The sequence below is a fragment of the Cyprinodon tularosa genome, unplaced genomic scaffold (assembly GCF_016077235.1).
Source record: "Cyprinodon tularosa strain WSP-4 unplaced genomic scaffold, ASM1607723v1 ctg785, whole genome shotgun sequence".
Lineage (NCBI taxonomy): Eukaryota > Metazoa > Chordata > Actinopteri > Cyprinodontiformes > Cyprinodontidae > Cyprinodon > Cyprinodon tularosa.
In genome coordinates, this window is record NW_024039546.1 from 204,116 (window position 1) to 231,438 (window position 27,323).

General features: G+C 38.3%; 2 protein-coding genes across 4 annotated transcripts; one reads left to right on the plus strand and one right to left on the minus strand.

Annotated features, from left to right (window-relative positions):
* Positions 1–534: 534 nt before the first annotated feature.
* Positions 535–10,104, plus strand: ankdd1b (ankyrin repeat and death domain containing 1B). Of its 3 annotated transcripts, XM_038270966.1 has the most exons (15): positions 536–808; positions 4,209–4,309; positions 4,417–4,515; positions 4,604–4,702; positions 4,803–4,907; positions 5,814–5,915; positions 6,082–6,180; positions 6,464–6,562; positions 6,720–6,818; positions 6,945–7,043; positions 7,782–7,880; positions 8,004–8,099; positions 8,494–8,695; positions 9,643–9,774; positions 9,860–10,104. In XM_038270966.1, the coding sequence occupies exons 1-15, from the start codon at positions 649–651 to the stop codon at positions 9,910–9,912; spliced, it is 1,644 nt and encodes a 547-aa protein (XP_038126894.1). In that variant the 5' UTR covers positions 536–648; the 3' UTR covers positions 9,913–10,104. The 3 variants fall into 3 exon arrangements, with proteins under 3 accessions (XP_038126896.1, XP_038126897.1, XP_038126894.1); XM_038270968.1 differs by lacking the exon at positions 8,004–8,099 and having other exon boundaries at positions 535–808; XM_038270969.1 differs by lacking the exons at positions 7,782–7,880; positions 8,004–8,099 and having other exon boundaries at positions 535–808.
* Positions 9,939–24,125, minus strand: poc5 (POC5 centriolar protein homolog (Chlamydomonas)). Its single transcript, XM_038270961.1, has 13 exons — positions 24,042–24,125; positions 23,346–23,469; positions 21,869–21,876; positions 21,440–21,632; positions 21,160–21,347; positions 19,715–19,891; positions 19,183–19,287; positions 17,495–17,674; positions 17,078–17,261; positions 12,377–12,510; positions 11,291–11,392; positions 10,523–10,693; positions 9,939–10,436 (listed from the first exon to the last, which is right to left on the minus strand). The coding sequence occupies exons 1-13, from the start codon at positions 24,123–24,125 to the stop codon at positions 10,302–10,304; spliced, it is 1,785 nt and encodes a 594-aa protein (XP_038126889.1). The 3' UTR covers positions 9,939–10,301.
* Positions 24,126–27,323: the final 3,198 nt, after the last annotated feature.

Genomic DNA, 27,323 nt, shown 5'->3' on the forward strand with positions numbered 1-27,323 from the left:
CTTCTTGAAATCACTGCTCACTCAGTTCCCATTTAACACTTCATCTATTTTGCAGCTCAGTTAAAAAAGGGAAACTCCTGATTGTTTTATTCATAACAGTCATGGTGTAATAGATGTCAACTGTAGGTGTGAAAAACTTCTCGTTTCTTTACAGTCTGTAAGTAACGTAACCGTTATAAGTCCACAAAATGCTGTGGTCTATATGTGTATATGTATATATATATATATATATATACATATATATGTGTGTGTGTATGTATGTATGTGGACTCACTGTATATACTGTATAAAACCCATGCACCGGTTTTTGGCACCTTCTTCTTTTTGACTATTGAGCCGATGTAAAAACTAAATTCTTCACTGTGAGATCAATAAAGTCAATCAATTACATTATGTTATTCAGAAGAGGTAAATAGTTCTGCCACCCTCTAGTTGAACACAGCTGATGCCAGTAATGGTAAATATTATGAGCTGACTTTGTGGGCGTGACCCAGGAAAGCAAACATGGATCAACCTTCAGAAAACAGAAGACTTAGACTTCCTTTTAACCTTCTGCTGTTTCTCTCCTTCCACTTAAGTAGTGTGTGAAACTGGGGTAAAACATTCTAACCTGACTCCTTACAAATAGCTAATTTATATGAGGTTGAAATGGAGAGAAGAGTTTTGGCTCTGAGGAACAAGATCAAAGATAATTGTCCCAAAAAGGAAAATCTGGACCTTCCAAAGTGGATGCGACAGGAGACTCTCATGGGGCTCAGCAAGCACGCAGACAGAGAGACTGACGGAAGCTTTGACACCAACGAAATGTGTGAGTTTGCAACATCATAAAAAAGGAAAATAACGTTTTTTGTTCAAAACTTGTTTTAAAACTCTATTAGCAGCTTTTTTTTATTTGCCCCAGTTCTGTATGCTGCATAGTCAATTCGTTTTTATTTACTCATTTTTAAAAAAATCTTTAAAATAAAAATATTCTTACTAGGATAAAAAGAAACCCTCTACCACATACGGAGTCTTAGAATTAGAGTTCAGATCGTTTTAAATGTTCTAAAAGATCTTCATTGCTTCTGCTTATTTCAGTAGTCAGATATATTTACATTATAATGTACCTGCAGAACATTGTTTGTTCTTGAAGGAGGCATGGAGATGCATCAGTTTAAAGGAAGATATCACATACTAGTGCGACAAGTTTACTGTAGTAATATGTTTTTTAGGTTTGAACAATAGTTATGACATCTAGAGCATTTTACTGTGGTATAATATTAAAAACTTTAAACATTATTTAAAAAGTAATATTCATGTTGTATTCATATGATAATGTTCTTTAAACTTCTGTAGCATTAAATGTGGTATGAATCTGCTGTGGTGGTTTTCCTATGATTCTATAAGAAATAGCCCCAATTCTGATTTAACATTTTTATGAAATATCACATAGATTACCATTAGGCTTAGTCAGCTATTACATTTGCTTTTATTTTAAGTTCAAGAATAATTTTGATTAGAGTTTTTATTTCGCCATGTGTAAATACAGTTGTACAATATAATGCAGATTTTGGTTTTGTTCTTTTTTCTGCAGTGTTTTTCTTCTTCTTTTTTTTTTTTTGTAGATCTTTGGTAGAATATTGATAATTTTTTAATCCACAACAGCAAAGCTCATATAAATTGACACTTTTTATGTCTTTTGTAAATATTAACCTAATTTCTCAGTTTTGTCAGATGCTGTTTGTTTGTTTTTTTTTGGGCTGGAAATGAAATCTTTTTGCACAGCTCCTTGGAAGAGGTGTGAAAAAGAAGATTTTATTGGTTGATTAGTGCAACCCCAAAACATATTCAAACATAACAAAGAACCAAAAGCTATTCTATAAAATTTTAAAATGAACAGCAACATATTTTGTGAGACTGTATCAGTTTTACCTTTTATTCATATCAGCCAGCTCTTCTTTTTTTTCCTTTAACGTTGCTAAAAGTCCCATTTTGATTCCTGCACAGTTCTTTGACATTTTAGTCTGACATTCAGCACCTTAGATTAATTAATGCATTATCAAACATTTCTATCAAACAACTATAAAAAAGCTCAGATCATAACTTGTCTACCAAAGCTTCATGATTGTATAGGGTGTTGATATGGTGTGTATGGAGACCATAGAGAAGTATTGTGGTTTATACATAGCGGCAAGAATTTTAAAGAATTTTATAAGTATTGTATTATTTAACTGGCCCCATGCAAGGACACCAATTATACAAAAATAAAAATGTATTTATTTATTTATTATAAAATTGTATTTTGTATTTAGTTTAGATGTATTCAGTTTAGATGTTGCTAATGGCTTTTATCAAACTAAATAGTTGCTTTTTGTGTTGTTCTTATATAACTATTACACACATTTGGAAAAAAGAAATTTGCTTTACTAATAAAACAAGAGATATTAACACACTGTATATTCTAAAGGGTGTTAGGTTGGGCAGAGGTTTGTAGAGGACCCAAATGCAGAGGCAGAAGCTGAGGTGGTTTCTTGCAGATTTAAGAAGGAGTAGTGGCAACAGAACCATAAATCCGTAAATAACTCATATGGGAACATATGGGTTTAGGAGGGGATGAAGGGATGAAAAGAATCCAGCCAACAGTAACTGCAGAGGAGGAGTATAAATGCCAAAAAGAACAATGGATGGAGTAAGAACTGATTGGGAGCAGGTGTAGACAGAAGGAGCTAGAAGGGAGCTGGGGGAAAGGAGGCTGATACAAGGGGGCAACAGAGAGTAAACAAGAAATACATAAGAACTCAAATGCAAACACAAAACAATTAGAATGAACTGAAATGAAATTACGTAGAAAACAGAATGTCATAAATTAAAGTGTAACTGAAAAGAAAAAAGAAAACTTAAACAGAACCAAAAACTGCAGAATCATGACAAGGGGAAGGGTTTAGACATTCTACCCTATAAAGTCTAGCCATATCCCCTCTGGATGGATTTACTAGTATACTATATTAAGGCAAGTGGTGTCAAACATTACTTCTTCACCAAGTAGATGTGGCTCTGTGTCAAACACCAGACTCAAATATTAGCTCATGAGTAGTGCTCTATAGAAAACGTCTGCATTCTAGCGAGAAAATTTGGCCATTTTATTCAGGTGTGTCAGGCAGGGGATACACACCAAAGTTACAGGAACCCAGGCCTCAAGGCTTGAGATTGAGAGCATAGCTGTATGGGAATTGTAATGTTTTTCGATTTAGTTTTGGTGGATACTGTGCTGTTAATATGATCATATGGTGCAGAAGAGAAGCATTCGCAAACCATGACCCCTTCGCTTCTATACTTCACAGAAGGCATGATGTTCTTTAGCTTTACACTCTTGACCAAAAATGTAAGACCTCTTAAGACAGTTTTAAGTAAAACTACAAAAAGCAAACAGATTAAATGGGAGTGAGACAAAAACAACAACAACAAAAAAACAACTTAAAGTAGTTTTCTGCAATCAATCATTATACTGAAATCGGCTGTTCATTAGCTCATCAAAGGTTAAACTAAATAGAATTTAAAAGTCTTAATTTTTCCCAAAATGTGGATCTGTGGAAGTAAGACAGTCATTTTAAATTTCTTCAAAATTCCTAAAGATTGTGGAGCAAAAGGTCAAGTGTTAGACCCAAAACAATTGATCTGACTCTGAAAAATCATCTGGCTGTCCGTCAAGATATTGGAGCATCCACAGCCGAAGTTAAGCTTGTCCCCGATGCAAGCTGCAGCAAGATAATCATCAGGCAGAATCTGCAAGGGATACGGTTTAAGGCAAGGTGTCTTTCAAGGCTTCTTCTCCTTCAGTTGCAGAAAATCCCCAGTTGGAAATCAAACAAGATTTTTCCTGTAGTCCAATTTTTTATTTTTATTCTCACTGGTAAACTTCAGTCTGTCCATGTTTTTTTTTTTTTTTTATTATTCCTTAATGTCTATCCAATTATCATTGGATGTCAATGTAGTTTCTACTTAGGATTGTGTTACTACACACTTTACAGTTCTGGGTGATCAAATTCTAGATGAGTAAACTGCCAAAACAAATGTTTATGATGGATAAAATCAGTAGATCCTTAACAAGAAAGAATGAATTTCTGAATTTCCATGATAAACATATTGAATTAATCCACATTATGGTGTTTTGGTGTAAACTAAACTGGTTGTGTGTGTGTGGACCCCCCGCCCCCCTAAATGTGGAGCAGTGCTTGACATCGAGAAGCAGTTCATGGAGGCAGCAAAGAGGGACGATGTGAAGACCATGAAGTATCTTGCAAAAAGTGTGAATGTCAACGCAAAGAATGTGGTGAGTAGAAAACATAACGTAGAATGTCATCCTGCAAGAAAAGTATAAAAAGCAATAAGCAAAAACTTTCTGTAAAGAAGCTGCAGTAATGTGATCTACAAAAACAGCACAACAGGACAGCCCTTCACTACGCAGTAGCTGGCAAAAACAAGGATGCAACACAGTTCCTTCTGCAGCGCAGGGTCAAAGTGGATCAAAAGGACAAAGTGAGACAGATGAAGAAAAACATCAACAAACCAGAAAAGCAGGCTAGGTTACATATTTAAGTATATTACTGTGTTCTTGTAATGGCAGTTTGGCATGGCCGCCATTCATCTAGCTGCCTGGTTCGGCAGTTTGGAGATGCTGAAGCTATTGGTCCAGGCTGGAGCTGAACAGAAAGTCGAAAATGAGGTAAACTTTTATAAGAAGGTTATCTCACCAACAGAAGGCAATAAAAAGCAAATATATGTGCTTCATGTGTGTAAAATGCTTTTTTTAAATTAATTCCCAGGAAGGACTGAACATCATGCACTGTGCTGCCATCAACAACCACACTGATATTGTGGAGTATATTATCAACGATATGCAAATGAAAGACTTAGACAAGGATGATCAGGTATTTGCTTTTGATAAATAAAATGTCCTACTTTTTTTTAATAAAGGGCATCACATTTGTACAGTGGATCTTTCATGTTCACATTTCTGTTAAAATTATAGTATTTTCAAGAAATTTCTCTCTAAAAAGCACAGTAAGTCTTTTTGATATGATATTTATTTTGTACATTTTAAGGTAAGGTTAGATCTGCATGTGAAAGTAAAAAGGTGCAAGAACATGATGCATAAGTGTGCACACGATTAAAATAACACTCTGTTAAAGACCCTTTTTTATTTAGTTAAAGTTAAAACTTCATAAATTTAAATCTGCCATCCGTTTGCAATTCTAATAAAACTGCAAAACTATTTTAAGGTGAGTTGGAAAAACTGCAACAAGCCGTGTCCTTTAAAGAAACCACCCAGATCAAGCTGGAAATTTCTCAGAACATCAAAGGGAAGCATATGGTGGAACCAACTTTATGAACACAGCTTCAAAACAGCACAAAAACAACAAGGAAAATCACAAAAAGAAAGCCACACCAACAATGCAACATGGGGGTAGAAGCCTCATGATTATAGGTTGATTGTCTTGAGATGATACAGTGTTTTTAAGCTGAATTAATTAAATCAATACCTCCGGTCAAAGAGCACAACAGGCTGACACTGAGGATAAGATGACAAAGACTGGACTTAGGGCTGGGAACATGTATGCAGCAAGGTCTTTGCAACTTTTATTTTTAGATCGTTTTGTACCAGCTGCATTATACAAACTGTAAAACTTTTATTGTGAAAACATTTCAAAAATGTTGTGTGACTTTGGTTCTCATATTTTCTCACAAAATCCTGGCATTTTCAACCGATTTGTAATTTTCTTTTTACATCCACCATGTGTTGCTGCCTGCACCTGCATTCTCTGTCTGTATTCCAGTCAGGAAATCGTCCATTTGCACTGGCAGCAGAACATGGAAGCCTAGAAATGCTAAAAATACTGATGGAGCCATACAGCATGGCCACAATGAAGCCCAATAAGGTTGGTGTGTCTTTTTTCTGTAGGATAATGATGCATCTTGTTCCTTGTTTAAATAAGGGCATTTATGTCTGAGTCCCTGCATGCATATTGTTTGCATCATACCTACCAGGAAGCTCAAAGTCAACCCCTCTTTGATGCAAATTATTCCCTCCCTCCATTCTGGCAGAGAGGGGACACGCCCCTGCACTTAGCTGCCAGGAACGGCCACTTGGACGCCATCCAACTGCTGCTGCAGAGCTTTGATACTCGGGATGAAGTCAATGTTGTAGGAAATCCTCCTCTCTTTCTTTGTTTGAATGGATAATCCACTGCTGCATGGTGGCTCTATTTAGGATTAATTAAGAACTATCAGACATGTTTCTGTTAATGCAACCACATATACTATGATCCAGCATAAATGGAAACCCTAACTTCTAAAGGCTGTACTGTGATTTCTACATTCATAATAGCATTATAGACTATTCAAGATATTTCAGTTTAATTATGTTAACTTTGTTTTGTTTCTGCTCACATAAATAGTTGTTTTATTCTAAACTCCTGTGTTGAAGGATGGTGAGACGGCTCTGTACCAGGCTGCAGATACCGGTCAGGAAGATTGCGTCCTGGCCCTGCTTGAGGCTGGCTGTGACCCCAACATCCTCACAGTGGTATAACCAGATTTAAGCTTTAAAAAATAATATTTATATCACTGTCAGTCGTTTAAATAATCCCCTTTCAAATATGTGAATGCTTAGTGATTTGGGTGGTCATTGAAAAATCCTACATGCAATTTAGGTTCTGGAGCTTAACTCCTGTTTTCCATAGGCCAAATGCAGTGCCCTCCACACGGTCTCAGAAAAAGGAGACTTGTCTTTGGTCCAACTCCTCTTAGAGTTCAACGCCCATACAGATGTTCAAAACCAGGTGAGGAAACACAAGCCAGCTGGGAAAAGTACATTTCCATAATCTCGTAGAGATGCTGCATCTAACCTCTGCATCTGGATCATTTCTCTTTTCTTTCTGAGAAAATAAATTAATGTTTCCTCACAGCAGCTGGAGGCGCCACTCCACCTGGCAGTGAAGAACAGTCACATCCCTGTAATCCATTCTTTAATAGTGGCAGGCTGCAACGTTAACATAGCTGACAAGGTATGATAACACAGCAGAATAACAACAGGGGCTCACAGACATTAAACAACCAAATTACACTTTCCACACTGATCAACAAACCCACTTCTTACTTTCTTTGGGCATTAGCAAAAATAGAAGATAAAAAAAATGGAAGGGGATAGATTGAAGTTTGGAAGATAAAATAAAAGAGCTTGATGGAAGGAATAAAGTTAGGAAGGAAAGAAAGAGGAGAAACAGAAAACTGAATTTGTAAATAAGGCGGAAACGGGGAAGGGAGGAAAGAAGTAAGGAAATCTGAATGTGTCAGTAAAAATAGAAGGAAAACACAGGAAAGAAGGACAAACTAAAGAAAAACAGTGAAAAAAAAGGGAATGAATCTAACAATGAAAGGCAGAATGGGGTAGGAAGTATAAAAAAGATAGAATGAAAGAAGGAGGGAAAGAAGGAAAGAGTACAAAAGAAAAAGCACAGAGTGATGGAAAAAAAAATGAAGTGAGAAAGGAACAGAAAAAGGAAGGGAGAAAGGGAGAGATAAAGAACGAGTGATGGGAAGCAGAAAGTAATACAGCATTTAATAGAGCCAACAGAGAATGAAGCCAAATATTAATTCAGTATTTATTGAAACCTTAGAAATACTTTAATCATGTCTGAGACTTTTGCAGGCAGTGTGGAAAGCCTGAAACGATGTCAATCCAAAATTCATTAGAGAAATAAATAAATCTGGAGATATTGCCTAAGCTGTATTGTGTCCCATAGAGACTCCAGACTGCTCTGCATCTTTCAGCGGAGCGAGGCAGTGCTGAAGTCGTGGAAACGCTCCTGAAAGCCGGAGTGGATCTAACTCCCAGAGACAGAGTAAGAATGATCATGTAAAAAAATAAAATAAAAAAAATAATTCGAAAATCAGAAATTATACAAAGTGAGATTTTAAATCTAATTCTTTTTAAAATTTTATTTCCTGTGAACGATGTGGAGCAGCAAGGTAAAACTGCTCTGGGCGTGGCAGCCAGGGCAAATGAGGTGATCATTGTGGACATGATCATCAAAGCCGAACGATATTACAGCTGGATAAAGGTGAGAAATAAACATGTATGGAGCTATGTACAAGAAATTTACAATTTCTACGGCCATGCAGCGTGTTAGTTGACCCCTTTAAAAGAGTTTATATGAGCTGCAAACCCCTTCAGGCCTTGAAATCCATCAGAAAAGATTTATTTGGCACCTACCCTTTCTCAATTAGCTGAACCCCTTCTAATAACATTAAAGGATCACATGTAAAAAATAACAACCCAAAAACGTGACAAGCAATTTACCAGAAATCTAATTAAAGATATGCATGATTCCCCAACATTATTGATTGCTGAAATGCTTAACTCTGACATTCATATTACTAATGATGTGTTTTGGTGCTTTGCCAATAATATTTTCCCTTTATCAGTCCTCTGACATGATTTAATTGCCCTTTCAGACCAACCCAGGGCTTAATGAAAGTGTTTACAGTGAGCATCCGCTGACGTTTAAACTTGACCACCGGATTGAAACCAAGCAGCTCCGCTCAACTGCCTGGCGCTTAGCGTACGAGCTGCTGAAGCCAGGAGACTGGAAACGACTGGCAGAGAACTGGGCTTTTACTAAAGAGCAAGTTTCTGCTATTGAGGATCAGTGGACAGGTGCCACATAAACCAACACACTGAACAAGATTTAAAAACAGTCTGTTGTCATTAAATGCTGAAAGTTCAAACCACAGGCTACATAGTTACATGGTTTAACAGGATTTTTCCAGAGAGCTCAGTCATTTTTAGCTCATCCCTAAAGCTGAAATCAAACAAAAATCCCAAATACATCATATGGATATTTATATGCGTCAGACTATATATCAGGAAGTGAGAAAAACCTCTGAAAGCGAAAAAGTGGGTAGCTGGAAATATATCAGGCACACAGATGGACATACAGTAGGTGGATGATTGATGGCTGGTTGGATTAATGGGACAGAAAAACTGAATGTACAGGTAGACAGATGAACTAGTAGCTGGATGGTGGGAAACTAGATGAGGTAAAGACTAGATGGATGGAGGAATAATTGGATGGATGATGCATAGACAGATGACTGGATGGCAGATAGACAAATAAATAAAATAGTTAAAGGAACGCTCCAGATGGAGAACCAGCTGGAGAACCCCATGGATCATAAATGGACAAAGGATGGGAGAAAAGACAGATTGACGGCTCTATACAGTCGGTTAAATTTAGAATATAGATAAAGTGACGTAAGATGGATGAGTTAAAATAATATGTTGGATGGATGGACAAATGAAAGGAATCACATGGATAGAACACTAAATGGATGAGTGGATGAATTGGACAAAATGGCGTTATTTACATACCGCCATTTAAATTTCACGTGTTTGTGAGAGTAATTTATTGAATTCAGCTTCGAATGGTCAGCATGAATAGAAAAGTAGTACATCATTTCAGCCCATTCATTTTATTTTATTTTTTTTTATTAATTTATAATATAAAGGTTTTATAACACCTAATTTAAACTGATTACTCGTTTAAACTGTCAACAAGTCTTCCTGCTGTCCTGACTATACGGTGCTGTGCTGCTGATCTGCAGGTCAGCAGAGCTATAAAGAACATGGCCACAGGATGCTGCTGATCTGGCTCCATGGGGAGGAGCTTGCTCAGAGGAGTCCCTCCCAACAACTCTACCAGGAACTCATCCTCATTGGGAACAGGAAGGCTGCAGGTTCCTGTAACCTTTTCTTTACATACTGACAAACAATCATTGTCAAGTTCCAGTCTATAGTGTTAAATATTATTTCATCCTACAGATAAGATTTGGGTGGAGGCAGAAAACACCAGCAGGAGTTGCTGCATTTCATGATCATCATCAGTCATGGATTTCTGTAAGAAGCTTGTGATGAAAACATTTATTTAGAAAACAGCAATGTGCTGATCATTAAAAAATGACTTCATTTTAAGAAAGTAAAAAAACTGTGGCTTCTAGTCTAAATCATTGATGGATATAAAAATGCTTTTATACAATAAAATCCACCTTCGGTTGTGCATAATTAAATTTTGAGAGGAGGTAGACATCCATCTATAACTCTAAACTGTTACATTAATAAAAAGTAAACATGTTCTTCCCCTAGAGGATACCTACTGAGCTTTTTACAAAAAAACGATATGATCTCAACAGACCTCCTATGAATGTTTAAAGAACAAATAAGTATTTCTGCATACAATAAATAAACAGTTTAATCAAATTTATGATCACTCCACTACTTTGATGGAGTCGATGTTGCATGAGCTGGTGTGGGCTCGAGATGAGCCTCTTCCTGCTGCAGAGGCGTGGCTCTGCTGGGAGGGTCGAGGGAACTTTGCAGCCATCGCCTGTCCAACAGTCAGCTGAGAGAATAGAAACATAAATATAGTTTTATGTAGATGTATAAACATAAGCTACTTGAAGTAAAGATCTTCACTCCCTCCCGTACCTGAGTAACAGGATGATGGCGTTCTACTACCACAGAGCTCATTGGTGGAGCCACTCCCATCACCTGGAGGCTGCTGTGTGGGACCTTCCCGACATCAGCTCGCGTACTGATGCGAGCCGTCACCGTCTTTGAGGGCCTTTGTTGACCAGCTGTCACAGCCCCACCAGCAGACTGAAACAGCACAGATAGCACAGCTGCATTTAGAAAAACTACAGAGACAGCTTGTAAAGGACTCTAAGAAATAAAACTTATTTCCATTTCATTTACTCAGATATTCATGTTCATGAGTTTTCGCACATCTTTATTGTAAAAAATATATATATATATACACATTTCTCAGACTTCTCAGTCTTTTAAAGCTATTTTAAAAGACTGAACATTTAAAAAAAAAATGAATTGCTAACTACTCTGATCATGCCTTATATGGTGAACTAGGGAAAATGTATGGTATGGAGAAAGGAAAAAAATAAAGGGAAAGGGGTGGAAAAAAGGAAGGGAAAGAGAGGGATGCAACAAAGGGGCTAAAGAAGGAAAAACTAGGAAGCGCAGAAGAAGTAAATGTAAGAAAGGAGGAAAAAAGGCGAGAGGAGAAAAGGGAGGATATCAGGAACAAAGGACTAAAAGGATAAAACATTTGGCTGAATGAGAAAGGGAATGCAGTCTGGAAACATTATTTTACAGACCACATTTGAACCATACTGTCTGCAGATTCCTCACTTTTCCAGACTGATCCCTGATTCTCTCTAAGATCACCTGTGCAGCGCTCACCTGTCTGTGGGAGCTGGCCATGCCTCCAAGAGGGAGCGAGCTGTGCACCACTGTAGTAGAAGGAAGTATCTCTTCTTGTGGTTTGGGGCCTCTGGAGCCAACCTGCTGGAATGAGAGAGAGCATCAGAGAAGAAATTAGCTGACATTAGCGGCCCCATCTGACCAGGCAGACATGAAACAAGACAATAGGCCTGCAGACAGAGTACCGGTAAATATTAAATAAGAAGCTCTGTGTTATTGTGGGATTACAATGCACCCAGAAATATTCAAACCTTTTTAATTTGTATAAAACCATAAACTTTGATGTATTTCATTGAGATTTTAAGCAATGTCCCCTGTATTATTTTAATTCAAATGAAAAAAAAGGCCCTGTGAGACAAAACTATCTAAAGCCACCTTTGAATATAATCCCAGCTCTAACTTTTGCTTTAAACTGAGGATTTTTTTTATATTTCTTCCCTTTATTCTTTTCAAAATAGTTCAGACTGGAAAAATGAGTCTGTTAAAATCAACTGAAGTTCTAATGCAGTTCTTACAAACATATGGTTCGGACTTTCGGTCATTCCGAGAATACATGAATACGCTTTGATCTAAACTATTCTATTGCAGTTCTGCCTACATGTTGTCTTTATGTGTTGCTGTGCTGTCAGAAGTATCTTCAGGCTTTCACAGCTTTGTTCCAGGACGGCCAAGCTCAGCTTACATAATACAGTAGATTAAACAAGCCCACAGAATAATGCTGCCACCTGCATTTGTCATTAAGCACATCATATCATTTACACAGCCATCAGTCAAAAGGTTCAGTTTTGCTCTAAACTTTTCAGATTTGTTTTGATGCGTCTAATACAATTAGAGTTTGTTGGAGCATTTTTAATGAATACCTTCTCAATTAAATGCAGTAAAAAAAAAAAAAAGCAGTTTCTTTGAAAGACACAGATGAGGCTAAAGTGAACATACCCTGATTGTTCTGCTGAGAAATGTGAAAAATAAAACAAAAGCCCACTCAAGAGTAAATAAAACAACAAGAGGCATAAAAACAATAATCGATGTAAAAAAAAAAATTTCAGTAATAAATCAGTTCCTCACCACATCTTCTGCTTCCCGTTGTAGAGGTTCAGAGCGCTCAAAGTGGACTGGACTGAATCTTTTTGAGGTGGAAGGAAATGGTTGAAATTGAGCCATTGATGAGTGTCCACATTCCTCCTGGGGATCCAGAGAATCTACAAAGAAATATAACATAGCGTTACAGCTGACCATCTGTGTATATACATCACGGTGTTAATTTTTTTATTTTAGTTAACAAAAAACTAAAAAAACACATATCACATGAATAGTAAGGAAAATAAGTATTTGAATAACCTGCTATTTTGCAAGTTCTCCCACATAGAAATCATGGAGGGGTCTGAAATTGTCGTCATAGGTCCATGTCCACTGTGAGAGACATAATCTAAAAAAAAAATCTAGAAATCACAATGTTTGATTTTTTAAAAACTATTTATTTGTATGATACAGCTGCAAATAAGTATTTGAACACGTATCTGCTAGAATTCTGACCCTCAAACACCTGTTAGTCTGCCTTCAAAATTTCTACCTCCACTCCATTTATTATCGTAACCTAGATGCACCTGTTTGAGGTCGTTGGCTGCATAAACACACTGTCCACCCCATACAATCAGCAAGAATCCAACTACTAACATGGCCAATACCAAAGAGCTGTCCAAAGACACTAGAGACAATATGTACACCTCCACAAGGCTGGAACTTCGTGGGGTCTCATTGATCTTAAAAAAGAAAAGAAATCAGCCCAGAACTACACAGGAGGAGCTGGTCAATGACCTAAAAAGAGCTGCGATCACCGTTTCCAAGGTTACTGTTGGTAATACACTAAGACGTCATGGTTTGAAATCATGCATGGCACCAAGGGTTCCCTTGCTTAAACCAGCACATGTTTAGGCCCGTTTTAAGTTTGCCAATGACCATTTGGATGATCCAGAGGAGACATGGGAGAAAGTCATGTGGTCAGATGAGACCAAAATAGCAATTTTTGTCATAAATCCACTAACCCTGTTTGGAGGAAGAAGAATGATGAGGATCATCCCAAGAACACCATCCCCACTGTGAAACATGGGGCTGGTAGCATCAAGCTTTGGAGGTGTTTTTCTGCACATGGGACAGGGTGACTGCACCATATTAAGGAGAGGACGAGGGTAATGTATTGTGAGATTTTGATAAACAACCTCCTTCCCTAAATTAGAGTTGAAGATGGGTCGAGGCTGGATCTTCCAACATGACAATGACCCGAAGCACACAGCCAGGATAACCAAGGAGTGGCTCTGGAAGAAGCATATCAAGGTTCTGGTGTGGCCTAGCCAGTCTGCAGACCTAAACTCAATAGAAAATCTTTGGAGGGAGCTCAAACTCCATATTTCTCAGCAACAGCCCAGAAACCTGACTGATCTACAGAAGATCTGTGTGGAGGAGTGGGCCAAAATGCCTCCTGCAGTGTGTTCAAACCTGATGAAAAACTACAGGAAACGTTTGACCTCTGTAATTGCAAACAAAGGCTACTGTAAGATTGTTAATTTTACTGATGCTACTGTTGATTTTCTCAGGTGTTGAAATACTCATTTGCAGCTATATCAAACAGATAAATAGTTTTTAAAAAATCATATATTGTGATTTCTGTTTTTTTGGATTATGTCTCTCACAGTGGACATGCACCTACGATGACAATTTCAGGCCCCTCCATGGTTTCTTAGAGGGAGCACTTGCAAAATAGCATGGTGTTCAATTACTTATTTTCCTCACTGTAACTCAAAAATAAAGATACACAGGTTGAAAGAGGAGACCGAGGAGGGCCAAACTGCTAATTCGGATTACTTAGAAAAATGAGACTTCAGCTTGCTGAAATGTAAATGTACAAAAGAAAAAGAGCACAACTCACTCTTGGAACATGTTTCAGAGATATGCAAAAAGATAAAGCTGTTAGGTAATTCAAGTCAATTCCGTGCTATACAGTCAAGTATGGGGGAGATGATTTGGGGTCGCATTAATGCTTCTGCAATTTAGTGCTTTGACTGTTTGCTGTCCTCAGGAAATCTGAAGATAAGCAAAGGATTTGGGGTCACATCGAAAAATTCTTAGGTCATGGGTATTCCAGGAGGACAATGACCCCAAACATAGTTGAAAACGATATGGGAGGAAACAACGTGTAGGACAGTTCTAAAGTGGCCAGCAATTAGTCTGGACCTAGCCTAAAACTGCTATTTGGAGAAGACTCCATTAAACAATGACAGACCTGGAGCAGAGTGTCAAAGATCAGTGGTTCAAACCTCCAGCTGAGAGATGAAGGAAGCTTACTGATGGCTGCAGAAAGCCACTGATTTCAGCCAGTAATTTTATCTTAATCATTTCTGGAGTTTTGTGTAAAACTATTTCAAATGTGGCTGCTTTTTTTGTTTTAAAAGCTTTTTATTCTGTCACAGAATAAATGTGTATAACTAAACATATGTGAATGCAGTCATTTTGCAGAAGAAATGCTTAATTTTCTTGAAGGATGTCTCGAGTACCAACACTTTTAGTCATGACTGTATATGTGCCTGTACATAAATAAATGTCGTAAAAGAGGTTAATTAGTCAGCGTCTATGTAACTGGCTAATGTTCACATTATTGACAAAGACTATGAAGATTCACGAGAGCACCCTCTCCGACAGCGAGATAATGGCAGGAAAAGCTCATTACTGCAGATGGATGAGCAGCGGAACATGCTAGAACAAGCTGATAATAATGAGATCCACCTCTGGCACGAGCGGCAATAGAACGGTTGCTTAATTTGGTAAATCCTGTGTGTTTTTTTCCAGAATAGTGCCAGGATTTAAAATAGTGAGTTAAGGGGAGGTTAATTAATAAGCAGTTAATGGTGGTTGTTTTTCCCCAAGTGCCAAAAGTTTAGATAAATAGGTAAATATTGTTTATCTGCTAAAATGGCAATATTGATATGGGAGTCGGCTGAGAAAGAATCTGTGATGTTAAAGGTCTGTTTCTTTTCCAACCTTGTAAGACAGCAAGACACCAGGACCTCTGCCAGTAAAGTAAAAATTGATCTGGACTGGATCTTTCAGCGGGATAATGATCCACAACAAGCAACGTCAACATGGTTCATCAAACACAAAATCTATTATTTTTCATTGTCATCTCAGTACCATAACCCCAACCCTGCAGTTAACCTGTGATATAAGAAGAGAGTAGGTCAGATCGAGGATTATGTCCAATCTGTGCTCAGCAGAAAGGTCTAATAGCCCTGTCTCTGTCTCCCTCTTTGAGCTCCAACCTCTAGTATGAAACTGTTGCTGCTAAAAGTAGAATAAAGTGTTGACGCAGGCATAGTTTAAAGGCACACTATGCAACATTTTTCAGTTAATTAATGTGTTCCATAACGTTTTGGATGATTAAATGAGTCATTTCAGGTTGAACAAAGGTATTCTCGGCCGCCCTGGTGGTCTGTGGGGGAAATACTGCACTTGCAATTGCAGGAGCACCGACCCGCACCCACAGGCTCAGAAGTCTCGTGAGAGTCAGTCTTGCTTTACGGCCGAGAACTGCTACATCCCCCAGTTAAAAGCATTCTCGTTGCTAGCACAGTGGCGATCCTTGTGCAGTTATGCTACGTTCACGCAGCAAAAGCAGCAAAATCGTGTCTGCTGCTTCATTTTTGCTGCTTGAACCAGTTAGTTCTGACGCTCTGGCTGTACGGTGCAAAAGTGTGTCTGATGCGCGTTGGGCGGAGCTTCACTATCCTTTCTCTGCCTTGCAGCTATATTTGCTGTGATCATTTGGAATAAAGTAGTTTTAATATGTGTTTAAATGAGAAAATACACCTGAAAACGTAATCAGTGCCGTCAGTTCATTCAGATTATTATCCTGCCTTCAATATTTTTTCTGTCGGAGCCGCTCAGACCCCCACATACCAGCGGTGCGCCGACAGAAGGAACCCCTTCATCAGCAGCCTCTGGCCAGGTCACGTCCTCGCGGTTCACCGCGGCAGCTGGTAGGTGTTTTTGATCTAAATAATCCAAACTGCATATTCTGCCGGCAGATTTCTGCATTTTAAGTTAATTTAGGCATCAATAAACTGTTTAAGAGGAGAGATCATAGCCTCTGATCATCAGCGCTGTGTCTCTCTCCCTGCTTCAGCTGCTCAGATGTGCTGCGCCTGCTGCCTCAAAACGCGCCGCAGGACCTTTTGCTGCGCCTTGACGCGCGTCAACCATTGACTTTGCATGTAAACTCGCTGCTTCTGTCGCGCCAGCTGCGGTGTGAACGCAGCATTAGTAATTCGTTGCGTTCGCCTGTCTGCTAAGCTCAAAACAACCGCGCCTGGCTTGACGGAGAAACCAGGAGAACAGCTGTGCATATTTACGACAGTGCACTTTTACTTTCGCCCTCTGGGGGGAGTCTCGCTGGAAAATCAACACCGGTTGCATAGTGTACCTTTAAGACTAAAGATTTAGTTAAAACTAATTCTTACTTTTTTGTTTTCATACAAACTGAAGAAATGATAATTAATTAAAGGTTTCATTTTACCATTTTCTTTTCATAGTAGATTACACTACAGTAAAAATGTTATTCTTTAAGTATTTTCCACATCCTGCTGTCCATCTCTAGCAGGGCTGGGGATAAATGTGGGCGGTACTTACGTGGGTCTAATGATGGTCGTTTTGGGGGTCAGTTGTTTCAGGAGGCGAGTGTTACAGATTTTATATTTGTCACGTAATTTTGCTACAAACCGTGTTGTTCAGGAACTTGCAGCTGCTCTGCTCGTCCTTCCGTGGATTGGAACATGTTGAGAGCCTCCATGTTAAGTGCGCAGACACCCCTCATAAAGGCCTTTTTCATAGACTCCTCGTATCGCTCCCGCTCCACATGAAGCCTCCGAATCTCTGCGTGAGCCTTCTCTACAGCCTCACAGTGCTGTGGAGATAGAAAGATCTCAGAGGTTAGTACTTAATAAGAGTACTGATAATATTACCTGAAGTTAGGATTTTACTTTTAGTCATAGCTCTGACTATGACTAAAAACTGTTGTTTTTTTAACTGGCACATGGCTGGTTTTAGAATCTGTACACTCTGTTCACGATTCAATTATCAACTGAGTTTACTCTTATTTTAATGATTCACCTATTTAAAATGCTTTAACATGTTTACCTCTGCCAGCTTAGCCTCATATTCTGTGGACAGGCGGGAGCAGACCTCCTCTGCCCTGGAGCGGCACGCTCTCTCCACCTTCACCTTCCAGTGTTTCTGGATCAGGCTGTGCCAACCCAGCCACACCTTCCTCTTCAGCTGTAAATTGTAGTGCTGCTGAGCCACCTGAGCAGCAAGAGCCTGACAGGGAAGCACAGAAACAAAAAAATATCTCACATTTCATTTCTTAATTTGCTGCTTGGGAATATTTTCCAATTCAGTGATGTATCTGGTAGGGTTTCAACTTAGAAACAAAGTAAAAAGTCCTTTTGTTGAATGCTTAAAGTTACAGTTTCACAGTTGATTAAGTAACGCACTAAGATTTTACATAAAACTTTGAATGGAAGAGGTCGATACATCGCTGTACAACACTATCTAATTTGCTTGAACACCTTTAGATTTTGTTTTGGTACATCTGCAAAACTTTTAACTTTTTTTTTCAGAGACCAACACAGAGGATAACTGTATTAGGGAAGAAAACTAAATGATTTGAAGTAAATGAAAAGTGTAAGGTGCATTTGTATTCAGCCCCTTCACTCAATCAAGTTTCTTAGCATATATTTGGGGAAAGATCAATGTTCCCAAATCTAATGTGTTTGCCGTTCCGGCATCAAGCACAGCTTGTGAAGGAGACTTTTCAGCTGCTGGGTTTGTGATTCAGGGAAGGAGGATGCAGCTTAATGCATTTAACCTACCAAGGCAGGGATATCCACTTAAACTGATAAGGAAGGCAAGATATTCATCAGAGAAGCAGCAAATAAGTCCATTGTTGGTCTTAGACATCCAGAGATCTTCATCTGAAGTGGGAGTATGTAGAGTAGGAGGAACAAACCCCAAAGACTCACACCTCTACTGGTAGGAAAAGCTAACTATCCCGAATATTCATAGGAGGTTGATCAAAAATGCTCACCAAGTTTTACATATTTATATTCATTAAAAAGAGACTAAGATCATCTAAAATTTCCGCTCAACTTCCCAATGATCTGTGCTGATCATCACTTTAAAACCTCTGCAAAGAGCTTATCCATCCAACAACACAGAGACACACAGGACAAACAAGCTTTCACGCACAAACTCACACCTAAGGAGAATTTAGTCATGTTTTTTTTTTTTTACAGTGGGAGGAAGCCGGACTCCCCGGAGAGAACCCATGTATCCTCAGGGAGAACATGCAAACCCCATGCAGAAAGACCCCGGACCGGGAATAGAACCCAGAACCTCCTTGCTGCAAGGCAGCAGTGCTACCCACTGTGCCATTGTGCCAAAAGCCTGCAAAGAGCTTAATGTTTCTTTCTTTTTTTTTTATGTTGCTCATGGAAAAAAATGCTTTACTGGAAAACATCCTTTAACCAAATGAGTCGAATTCTTACTACATTAGAGAAAATTATTCTATTTGCATGTGAACTGCATCTTGTTTTAATTCACATGTCAGAAAGGAGATGTTAGAGAGAATATGCTAAGCTAGGATCCTCGGGTTGGGAAATAAATGGCTGTGAGTACGACTTTCTCCAACCAACAGTTAAAAAAACGAAATCCTTTCAATAATAGGAGGATGTGTGTGGGGTAGATGTATAACATCAGACCAGGAGGAAGTTTCCTTAAATCTCGCAGCAGAAGCTAAAACCTGTATGAATGTCTGCTAGTTGCACCTCTTCTTTGGCACCAGCCTGCTGGAGTCTCCAGTGCATGAAGGTCCTCATAGTTTCCAGCTTTTTTTTCTGCCTGTCCAACACCTGGCTCAGATTCTGGATCACCTGTGAGCGGACACATCACACAGTAAGCATGCCAGCTTAAAACGTCCACACTATCCTAATAGTCTCCAAGAGGATAACAAGTATTAAGGAATTTGTGTTAGTATGTATAGATGCTCACACTCAGACCTCATTTGTTTTTTTGTGACAATATAATTAGTGAGGATATTAATATTCACTATAGTTATATGATTGTATGGCAGCATTGAATGATTATGGTAACTACCTTAAGTGAAAGAGTGAAAAAAATGGTGCTTCAGATTTTATTAGAGGCAAAATGTAACAAGCTCTCACCCACATCTAAGGAAGAGCCTTAAAAAGATCCCTTCAAGGTTATAAATCACATTTTAGAGTGGAGCGCTCTTTGTTGTTTTCAGGTACAATCAATTTTTCACCACCTGTCACATCAAGGAAGCCGATCAATACAGACCTCATCTTTTCTCTTGTTGGAAGTCTCATAAGTGTTCAGCAGCTCCTTCAGGGCAACCAGCTCTGACTTCAGGCCAGCTGCCTGGGCTGCATGCCTTTCCCTCTCCTTCATCATCTCCAGCTTGTGCTGCTCCATGATCGCATACTTCCACTTCCGGAGCTCAGTCAGCACATTCGACTGCAGAACAAACACAGGTTATGATGCTTACAATACGTTCTCAGTCTCCCCTGGAGGGCAGAGGTTTGTTGAAAATACTTATTTAAAAGATTTATGTTTAGCCAGACTCAAGTTCACCATCATTCTGGATTTGCAGATAAATGCTTTTAAAGTAGTTTCACCAATACAAGGTCAAACAGAACCTCTCTACCAAGGTAAGCTTGCTTAGTTTATATGAAATTAAGTTTCATTATAAAAATAACTTTTAACAGCCCATTTAATGAATTGCCGGATCAGAAAGACTGAAATTCCCTCCTTCCTCCAGTGGTTCTCTCTCCATTTTATCACCACTGATTAGACGTTGATTGGTTGTCACATGCCCTCCATGTATGAGCTGTTCTACAGCCAAGTTAAAGGGCAGGATGGATACACCCACCTCATCTAAAACACTCCCGTCAGCACAGTTGTACAGTTAAAAGGTCACCTTTTCTAAAAAGAGAGGGGCTGTCATGCTTTTAGAAAAGTGTCATTAAGACTCAGTCCCTTCATCACCTCAGGATACTTAGATCCTCATTCTAGGTTGCAATCTTTGCCATTCTTTGAGTGATGCTTTAATATAGTCAACATATGCTCTAAATACAATAATATTTACATCTGTGAAGCTTTTAAACTAAATGTATTTTGTTTGATTGTATAATGACTAAGCTTTTATTTGAAACCTACAAATGGAAAAATTAAAATCAGTACATTTCTCTTAAGCCTTCTCACAATGAGCTGGATTCAATCACTACATTACAAGCAGTAGCATCGTCACACCATGTATGAAAGAGAGAATGGATCCTAAAAAGTTTTTCTGATATTTTGAACAGGGGCTTAACAAGACTTCACATTCTGACTTGCATTTAATAATAATAATAATCATAATAATTTGGACTTGTAATACACTTTATATTTATACAAATCCCAAAGTGCTACATAGTAAAACAGGTAAGTGCAAAATAAAAACACATGGAGAGCATGAGAAATAAAAAAGTAAAAGAAAAGATAAAATATAATAATTTAAGCATATTATATTAGCTATAGCTAATTTATTTAGCATTAGTAACAGCTACTGCAGAATCTGAGATAACGGCTATCCAAATCTACTTGTTCAAAGAAACATTTCTGTATTCTGTCAAAGATCCCATTAAGCAAACTAATTATATTGAAACTTTATTTAACCTTTATTTTAACATTTATCCTTCCCATGACAGATAAACTGCTTTCACAGAAGGAGGAGCTCAACTAACCTTCAGGTTGTTGCTCCACGTGTCAATAATAGTTTCCATTTTGCTTATGTTGTCTTCAGAAATAAACATCTCTGCGACAGAAAATTCCTGGACCTCTGGGCTGTTTGACCTTGACCTCTTGGATGCCGTCTGCAAATTCTCTGAGAGCATTGAAACCATGCCTGATGACTGACCTGCTGTCCGCTCAGCTGGCGGCAGAAATAACAATAGGCACTGAAGATATGACTCTGCTGGCATGAAGGTATTTATTCACGAGCAATCATGTTTTTCGCTGGATTACCATGAGAAGCTTTAGAATATGTGGACGGCTCCACGATTATGGGGGACGCCTGTGATGACCTCACACTTCTGCTGGAGTGCCTCCCATCTTCCGTTTCAGGATCTACTTGTTTTAAAATAGATGAAAACATAATGTTCATTAAAAACAAAAGCATCAATCTTAGAATGATTGATTTGATGGTGGGACTGATATTCTAAAAACAGAAGATTGTTAAAAATTGGGGTATGTGATGCTGAGAATGCTGAATAAGATGAGTATGGCTCTCCCTGTCCAAGAATGCATTTACGTCAATAGCTTAATTAAATTTTGCAGAAGGGAGAAGAGGAAGCCGGCACTCTAAAGATCAGAGTGGGCAGAGTTCCAGAAGATCATTACCTAAAAGGCTGTCTGCTCTCTGTGTCTCAGTGACGGTTAAAGCACTAAACCTACAATGAGAGCTGTAAGGGGGGAGGGGCAGTGATGGGCTGTTTAAGAACTGTTATCATGGATTAAAGACTTACAAAGTAACGGTAAACAGATACACTATATTGCCAAAAGTATTTGCTCACCCATCCAAATTATTGGAATCAGGTGTTCCAATCACTTCCATGGCCACAGGTGTATAAATTCAAGCACCTAGGCATGCAGACTGTTTTTACAAACATTTGTGAAAGAATGGGTCGCTCTCAGGAGCTCAGTGAATTCCAGCGTGGAACTGTGATAGGATGCCACCTGTGCAACAAATCCAGTCGTGAAATTTCCTCGCTCCTAAATATTCCACAGTCAACTGTCAGCTGTATTATAAGAAAATGGAAGTGTTTGGGAACGACAGCAACTCAGCCACGAAGAGGTAGGCCACGTAAACTGACGGAGCGGGGTCAGCGGATGCTGACGCGCATAGTGCGAAGAGGTCGCCAACTTTCTGCAGAGTCAATCACTACAGACCTCCAAACTTCATGTGGCCTTCAGATTAGCTCAAGAACAGTGCGCAGAGAGCTTCATGGAATGGGTTTCCATGGTCGAGCAGCTGCATCCAAGCCATACATCACCAAGTGCAATGCAAAGCGTCGGATGCGGTGGTGTAAAGCACGCCGCCACTGGACTCTAGAGCAGTGGAGACGCGTTCTCTGGAGTGACGAATCGCGCTTCTCCATCTGGCAATCTGATGGACGGGTCTGGGTTTGGCGGTTGCCAGGAGAACGGTACTTGTCTGACTGCATTGTGCCAAGTGTAAAGTTTGGTGGAGGGGGGATTATGGTGTGAGGTTGTTTTTCAGGAGCTGGGCTTGGCCCCTTAGTTCCAGTGAAAGGAACTCTGAATGCTTCAGCATACCAAGACATTTTGGACAATTCCATGCTCCCAACTTTGTGGGAACAGTTTGGAGCTGGCCCCTTCCTCTTCCAACATGACTGTGCACCAGTGCACAAAGCAAGGTCCATAAAGACATGGATGACAGAGTCTGGTGTGGATGAACTTGACTGGCCTGCACAGAGTCCTGACCTCAACCCGATAGAACACCTTTGGGATGAATTAGAGCGGAGACTGAGAGCCAGGCCTTCTCGTCCAACATCAGTGTGCGACCTCACAAATGCGCTTCTGGAAGAATGGTCAAAAATTCCCATAAACACACTCCTAAACCTTGTGGACAGCCTTCCCAGAAGAGTTGAAGCTGTTCTAGCTGCAAAGGGTGGACCGACGTCATATTGAACCCTATGGATTAGGAACGGGATGTCACTTAAGCTCATATGTGAGTCAAGGCAGGTGAGCAAATACTTTTGGCAATATAGTGTATCTGTACTGTTAATGGTGTACTGCATGCTAAAAAGACACAGTAGAAGAAAACATACTGCTTTAACGTGCTGTGATGGAAAATCCTTTATGAAACTTGATCATTTCTTGGAGACAAGTTTAATATCACAGTTTTTACCTGGTAGATGCTGAGGTTTAGATTGATCTTTTCTCTGGGAGTTTGGGCCCTTCGACTGAGAACCAGCAAGCCTCTCAAATTTGGGGGTGACAACAGCATAGCGGAGGAGTTCTTCATACTCATCCTGCTGGTTTAAACATACACACGGATGTCCATGAAAAATGTTAAGCTGGAGAAAAACTTGCATATACATGAAAAACATAAATTTCACTATCATTGAAAATTTTAAAAGGTTAATTATTCATCCAGTGTAGTTTTACAGCTAATATTGCTTGTTAGATATAAATATATGCTTCTGTATGGTTGCTGGGATGATAAAATGGTAAAGTTCTATTTCAAATATCGCTACCTTTAATTGCATAAAAATCAAAGGTTATTAATGCTTAAACTATCTATAATCTTTAGCATACTCTGCATATACGCTGCATTAAATGATATATTTTTGCAAAAATCTACATCTAAAATGTAAATGACCAAAAAAAATCTTCATGTGCAGAATATAGATTAATTATATTAATTGGAGGTATTTACTCATAAAAAAAAAAAAAAACCAACAACATATCAATCAGTAATGTGCAGATTTATCAATCCTTTAAAGAGAAACTATTACTGTCTTCTGTTGCAGAGATGTTCTACGTAATGTTAGTGTGCCCTAAGATAACCGAAGTACGTGTATCTGCAAATAGCATCTACAACCTGAAGCTCAGATGATACAGAGCTGGCCGGGTCTGAGTCTTTGGGCAAACCAGGACTGGTTGGTTCCTCTTCATCTGATGACATCTAGGTAAAACAAACAAACAATAATGACAAATACAGTAAACATAAGTATTGCACAAATAAATCCGATTTTTTGTCACACCTATTGTAATGTATACTTATTAGAGTAACAAAAAAAGAAAATGTACTAAAACCTAATAAAGTAGTACACTGCATGTGTCAGGTCATTGTGAAAGAACAGCGCTTGTGTTTTATTCTAGGGTTTAATGGATCAGTGCACAATCAGGTCACTATAGGGTTTTACTGGTATTTCATTAGATCTCAAGTTCAAAAAGCTCAGGGATGTCTAAACTATAATTTTCTTTACTATCAAACTATGAGGAAACCGGCACACTCAGCTATCCATGAAAAAAAACTCTGAAACTCTGCTGAGGATGTTGTTTTATAGATGAAAAAAAAAAAGTCTTTTAAAACTTTGCTGAGGAATTTGGGCCAAGATGTAACTTCATCCAAGCCTTAACCATTAAAAAAATGTCCTCACATTTGGTTCCTAAAAGGGCCCATATAAAAACATGCCCAAATCATCACTCCTCTACCACCATGCTTGACACTTTGAATGAAATACTAGTGTTTTGTTTAATACTCTATTCTGTTAAAGACTAGAGGCTATCTAATAGACTCCTTCATCTTTCTTCCACCAATCATTTTAACAGTAATGTGATAGCTGTTGTTTTTGTGTAGTCTGCCAGAGGATCAGATTACTAATAGATGTTTTGAAAGAGGCTAAAAATGTAGCATAACACAAATAAAGACACATTATGCTCCCAAAGCAATGATAATATTCACAAAAAACTAAATTAAACAGCAATGTGGTTAAAATCCTGCCATGTGAAATGTCCACTGTAAGATCAAAGAAGCCAAAATAGAGGAAGTTTAGTCTTTAGTAGAGTGTAATCTGATGAAAACAGGGCTAATAGACTTGTATGACTTGAGGCTAGCGTTGAACATGCCGATATCAAAGCTTCTGCAAACCAACAAAACACGACCTAACAAGCCAAGCAACTAACGCTGCAAACTCTTTGAGGTAAATATTTTATTGTTTTATTAAATATTGAAGTTAAAACACTATACCGTGTTGTTAAGGGAATCGTCAGTTGTCGTCAGTTGGAAATTTCTTGCCTTGCCGTTTCAAAAAGACTGACTCTTAACCTACGGCTTCCCTGATTGGCTAATATTTCTAGGAGCTCTTGTAAAGTCGCCTCTGGTTGGTTCAGTCATTTCCAGGGTAACCATAAGCGGAACAACGCCATAGATTTAAACCTGTGATACTTTTTTGTTAGATACCAGCAAGCAAACGGCACGGTAGCGCAGTGGATCGGGTATAAATGTGAAAATAAAAATAATAATAATACTTTTTACTTAAAAAGCAAAACTTTTTAAGTAAAAAAAACAAAAAAACAACAACAATTAAATAAATAAATGAATAAAAAAATAAAAAAATGCAATAACAAGTCAGCTGGTTTTACATGGGGTGCCTTGGGTTAGGCACTTATTAATGAATAGAATCAGTATAATCAATTGTCACTTTTACTTTCGACATGTATAAAATAATATTTAATCTCTTTATAAATTCAGCTGTTCTGTGAAGCCTTTAGAGCTTTAATGGAGGACATCAGACAGCAGCATGAATCAGAGCAGACAGGTCAGAGAAACATTCTAAAAAAAAAAAAACTATCTTCATCTGTTTTCTCTGTCATTTAGTGTGCAATTTTTTGTAAAAAAAAAAAATACAGTATATATATATATATATATATATATATATATATATATATATATATATATATATATATATATATTTTTTTTTTTTTTTTTTTTTTTTTTTGACTTCACAATTATCTTTTCCAATTGAGTTGATAAAATTGAATCAAATACATTTAATTGTGATTGTAACAACAGTCCAAACTGTGGGAAATTTTGAGAAAAGCCCAATGTGACTAAGACAAGATGCAGATTTTGGCTAAAATGATCAATACCTAAACTGTTCATATTCAATTAGATATACAAGTACCAACTTTAAGGACTTTTTCTTTACCTGGTTATGCCAAAGAAGTTCTTAAATCTATTAGAACATCTGGTGTAGGCCTTAATGGCCCAGAGGCATATGGTCCCTTTCAGCCATCATAGTCCCGGAAGAGGAGCTGTTGGACTCGAGCCTCCTCACCACCTGGCTCAGGGGCTCTGTCTGAGGATGTCCGATTAACTCTCTGTACAAGACCTGCAGATTAATTGTAAAGAATGAGCATGTGCTTGAGAGGTTAAGGCTAAATCTAACGCTGTGTGTTAAACTAACATGAATATGTTTTGCAAGCAGCCCTAGGAACACATTTTGCTGTTACACATGTGTAACAGCTGAAGCGGGCTTTACACTGATGGCATAACTGTGAGGATAATCTAAGCTGCTCTGCGGGGAATACAGATTTCCTGTTGAACGGCAAGCTATAGCTTTCACAAATTACTTATTTCCATGTTAGAACAGACAACTTGTACTTTTATTTGTTCTCTAAAATGCTTATTTTGGGGGATTTTTATGAAATGAAACAGCTCCTTAAGTGTCTGCAGTGAGACACAATGAGACGGCTGAATGAGCCGAGGCTCTGTGTACGGAAGAACCTCTGTCCAACAAAAAAATGGTACATCTAGCATTTATTTGCACTATTTTGTTCACAAAAGACTTTTGAACGTTTATGCTAGGTAATATATGCTTGGACCTAAAAACTTTGGCCTAAGTGTCCTGTCCACCATGGCACCCAAAGCCAGCAACAACTTCTCTATGTCAACATGTCGCAAATGCAAGAACTGCTGAATCAAAACATTTGCTGAAGAGCAGTAAAAAAAAATAAAAAAAAATAAAAATTTTCAAACATTTGTGCAGATCATTGTTGTCGCTGTCAACTAAAGGATTGATGAACCTTTAAAAAGAAGTCTATGAGATTAAAGTGAGTCTAGAAATTACCCAAAAGAAGTTTGAAGATCAAGAGGGCACTTGTAAAAAGCAGTCCAAGAATTGCAATGAAACAAGAACAGAAGTCATTATTGTTCCAATTATTCTTAGTCTTTTTAATATATTTGCTAAACCCTGAGATTGCCTACCTTTTAAGTAAAGTAGATGTATTACATAGTTTTCCTACTCATTGTGTAACACTTTAAAATGTGGAGGCTAATGAATGGGAGCTAACAGACAGAGATAATCATTTTTAACAG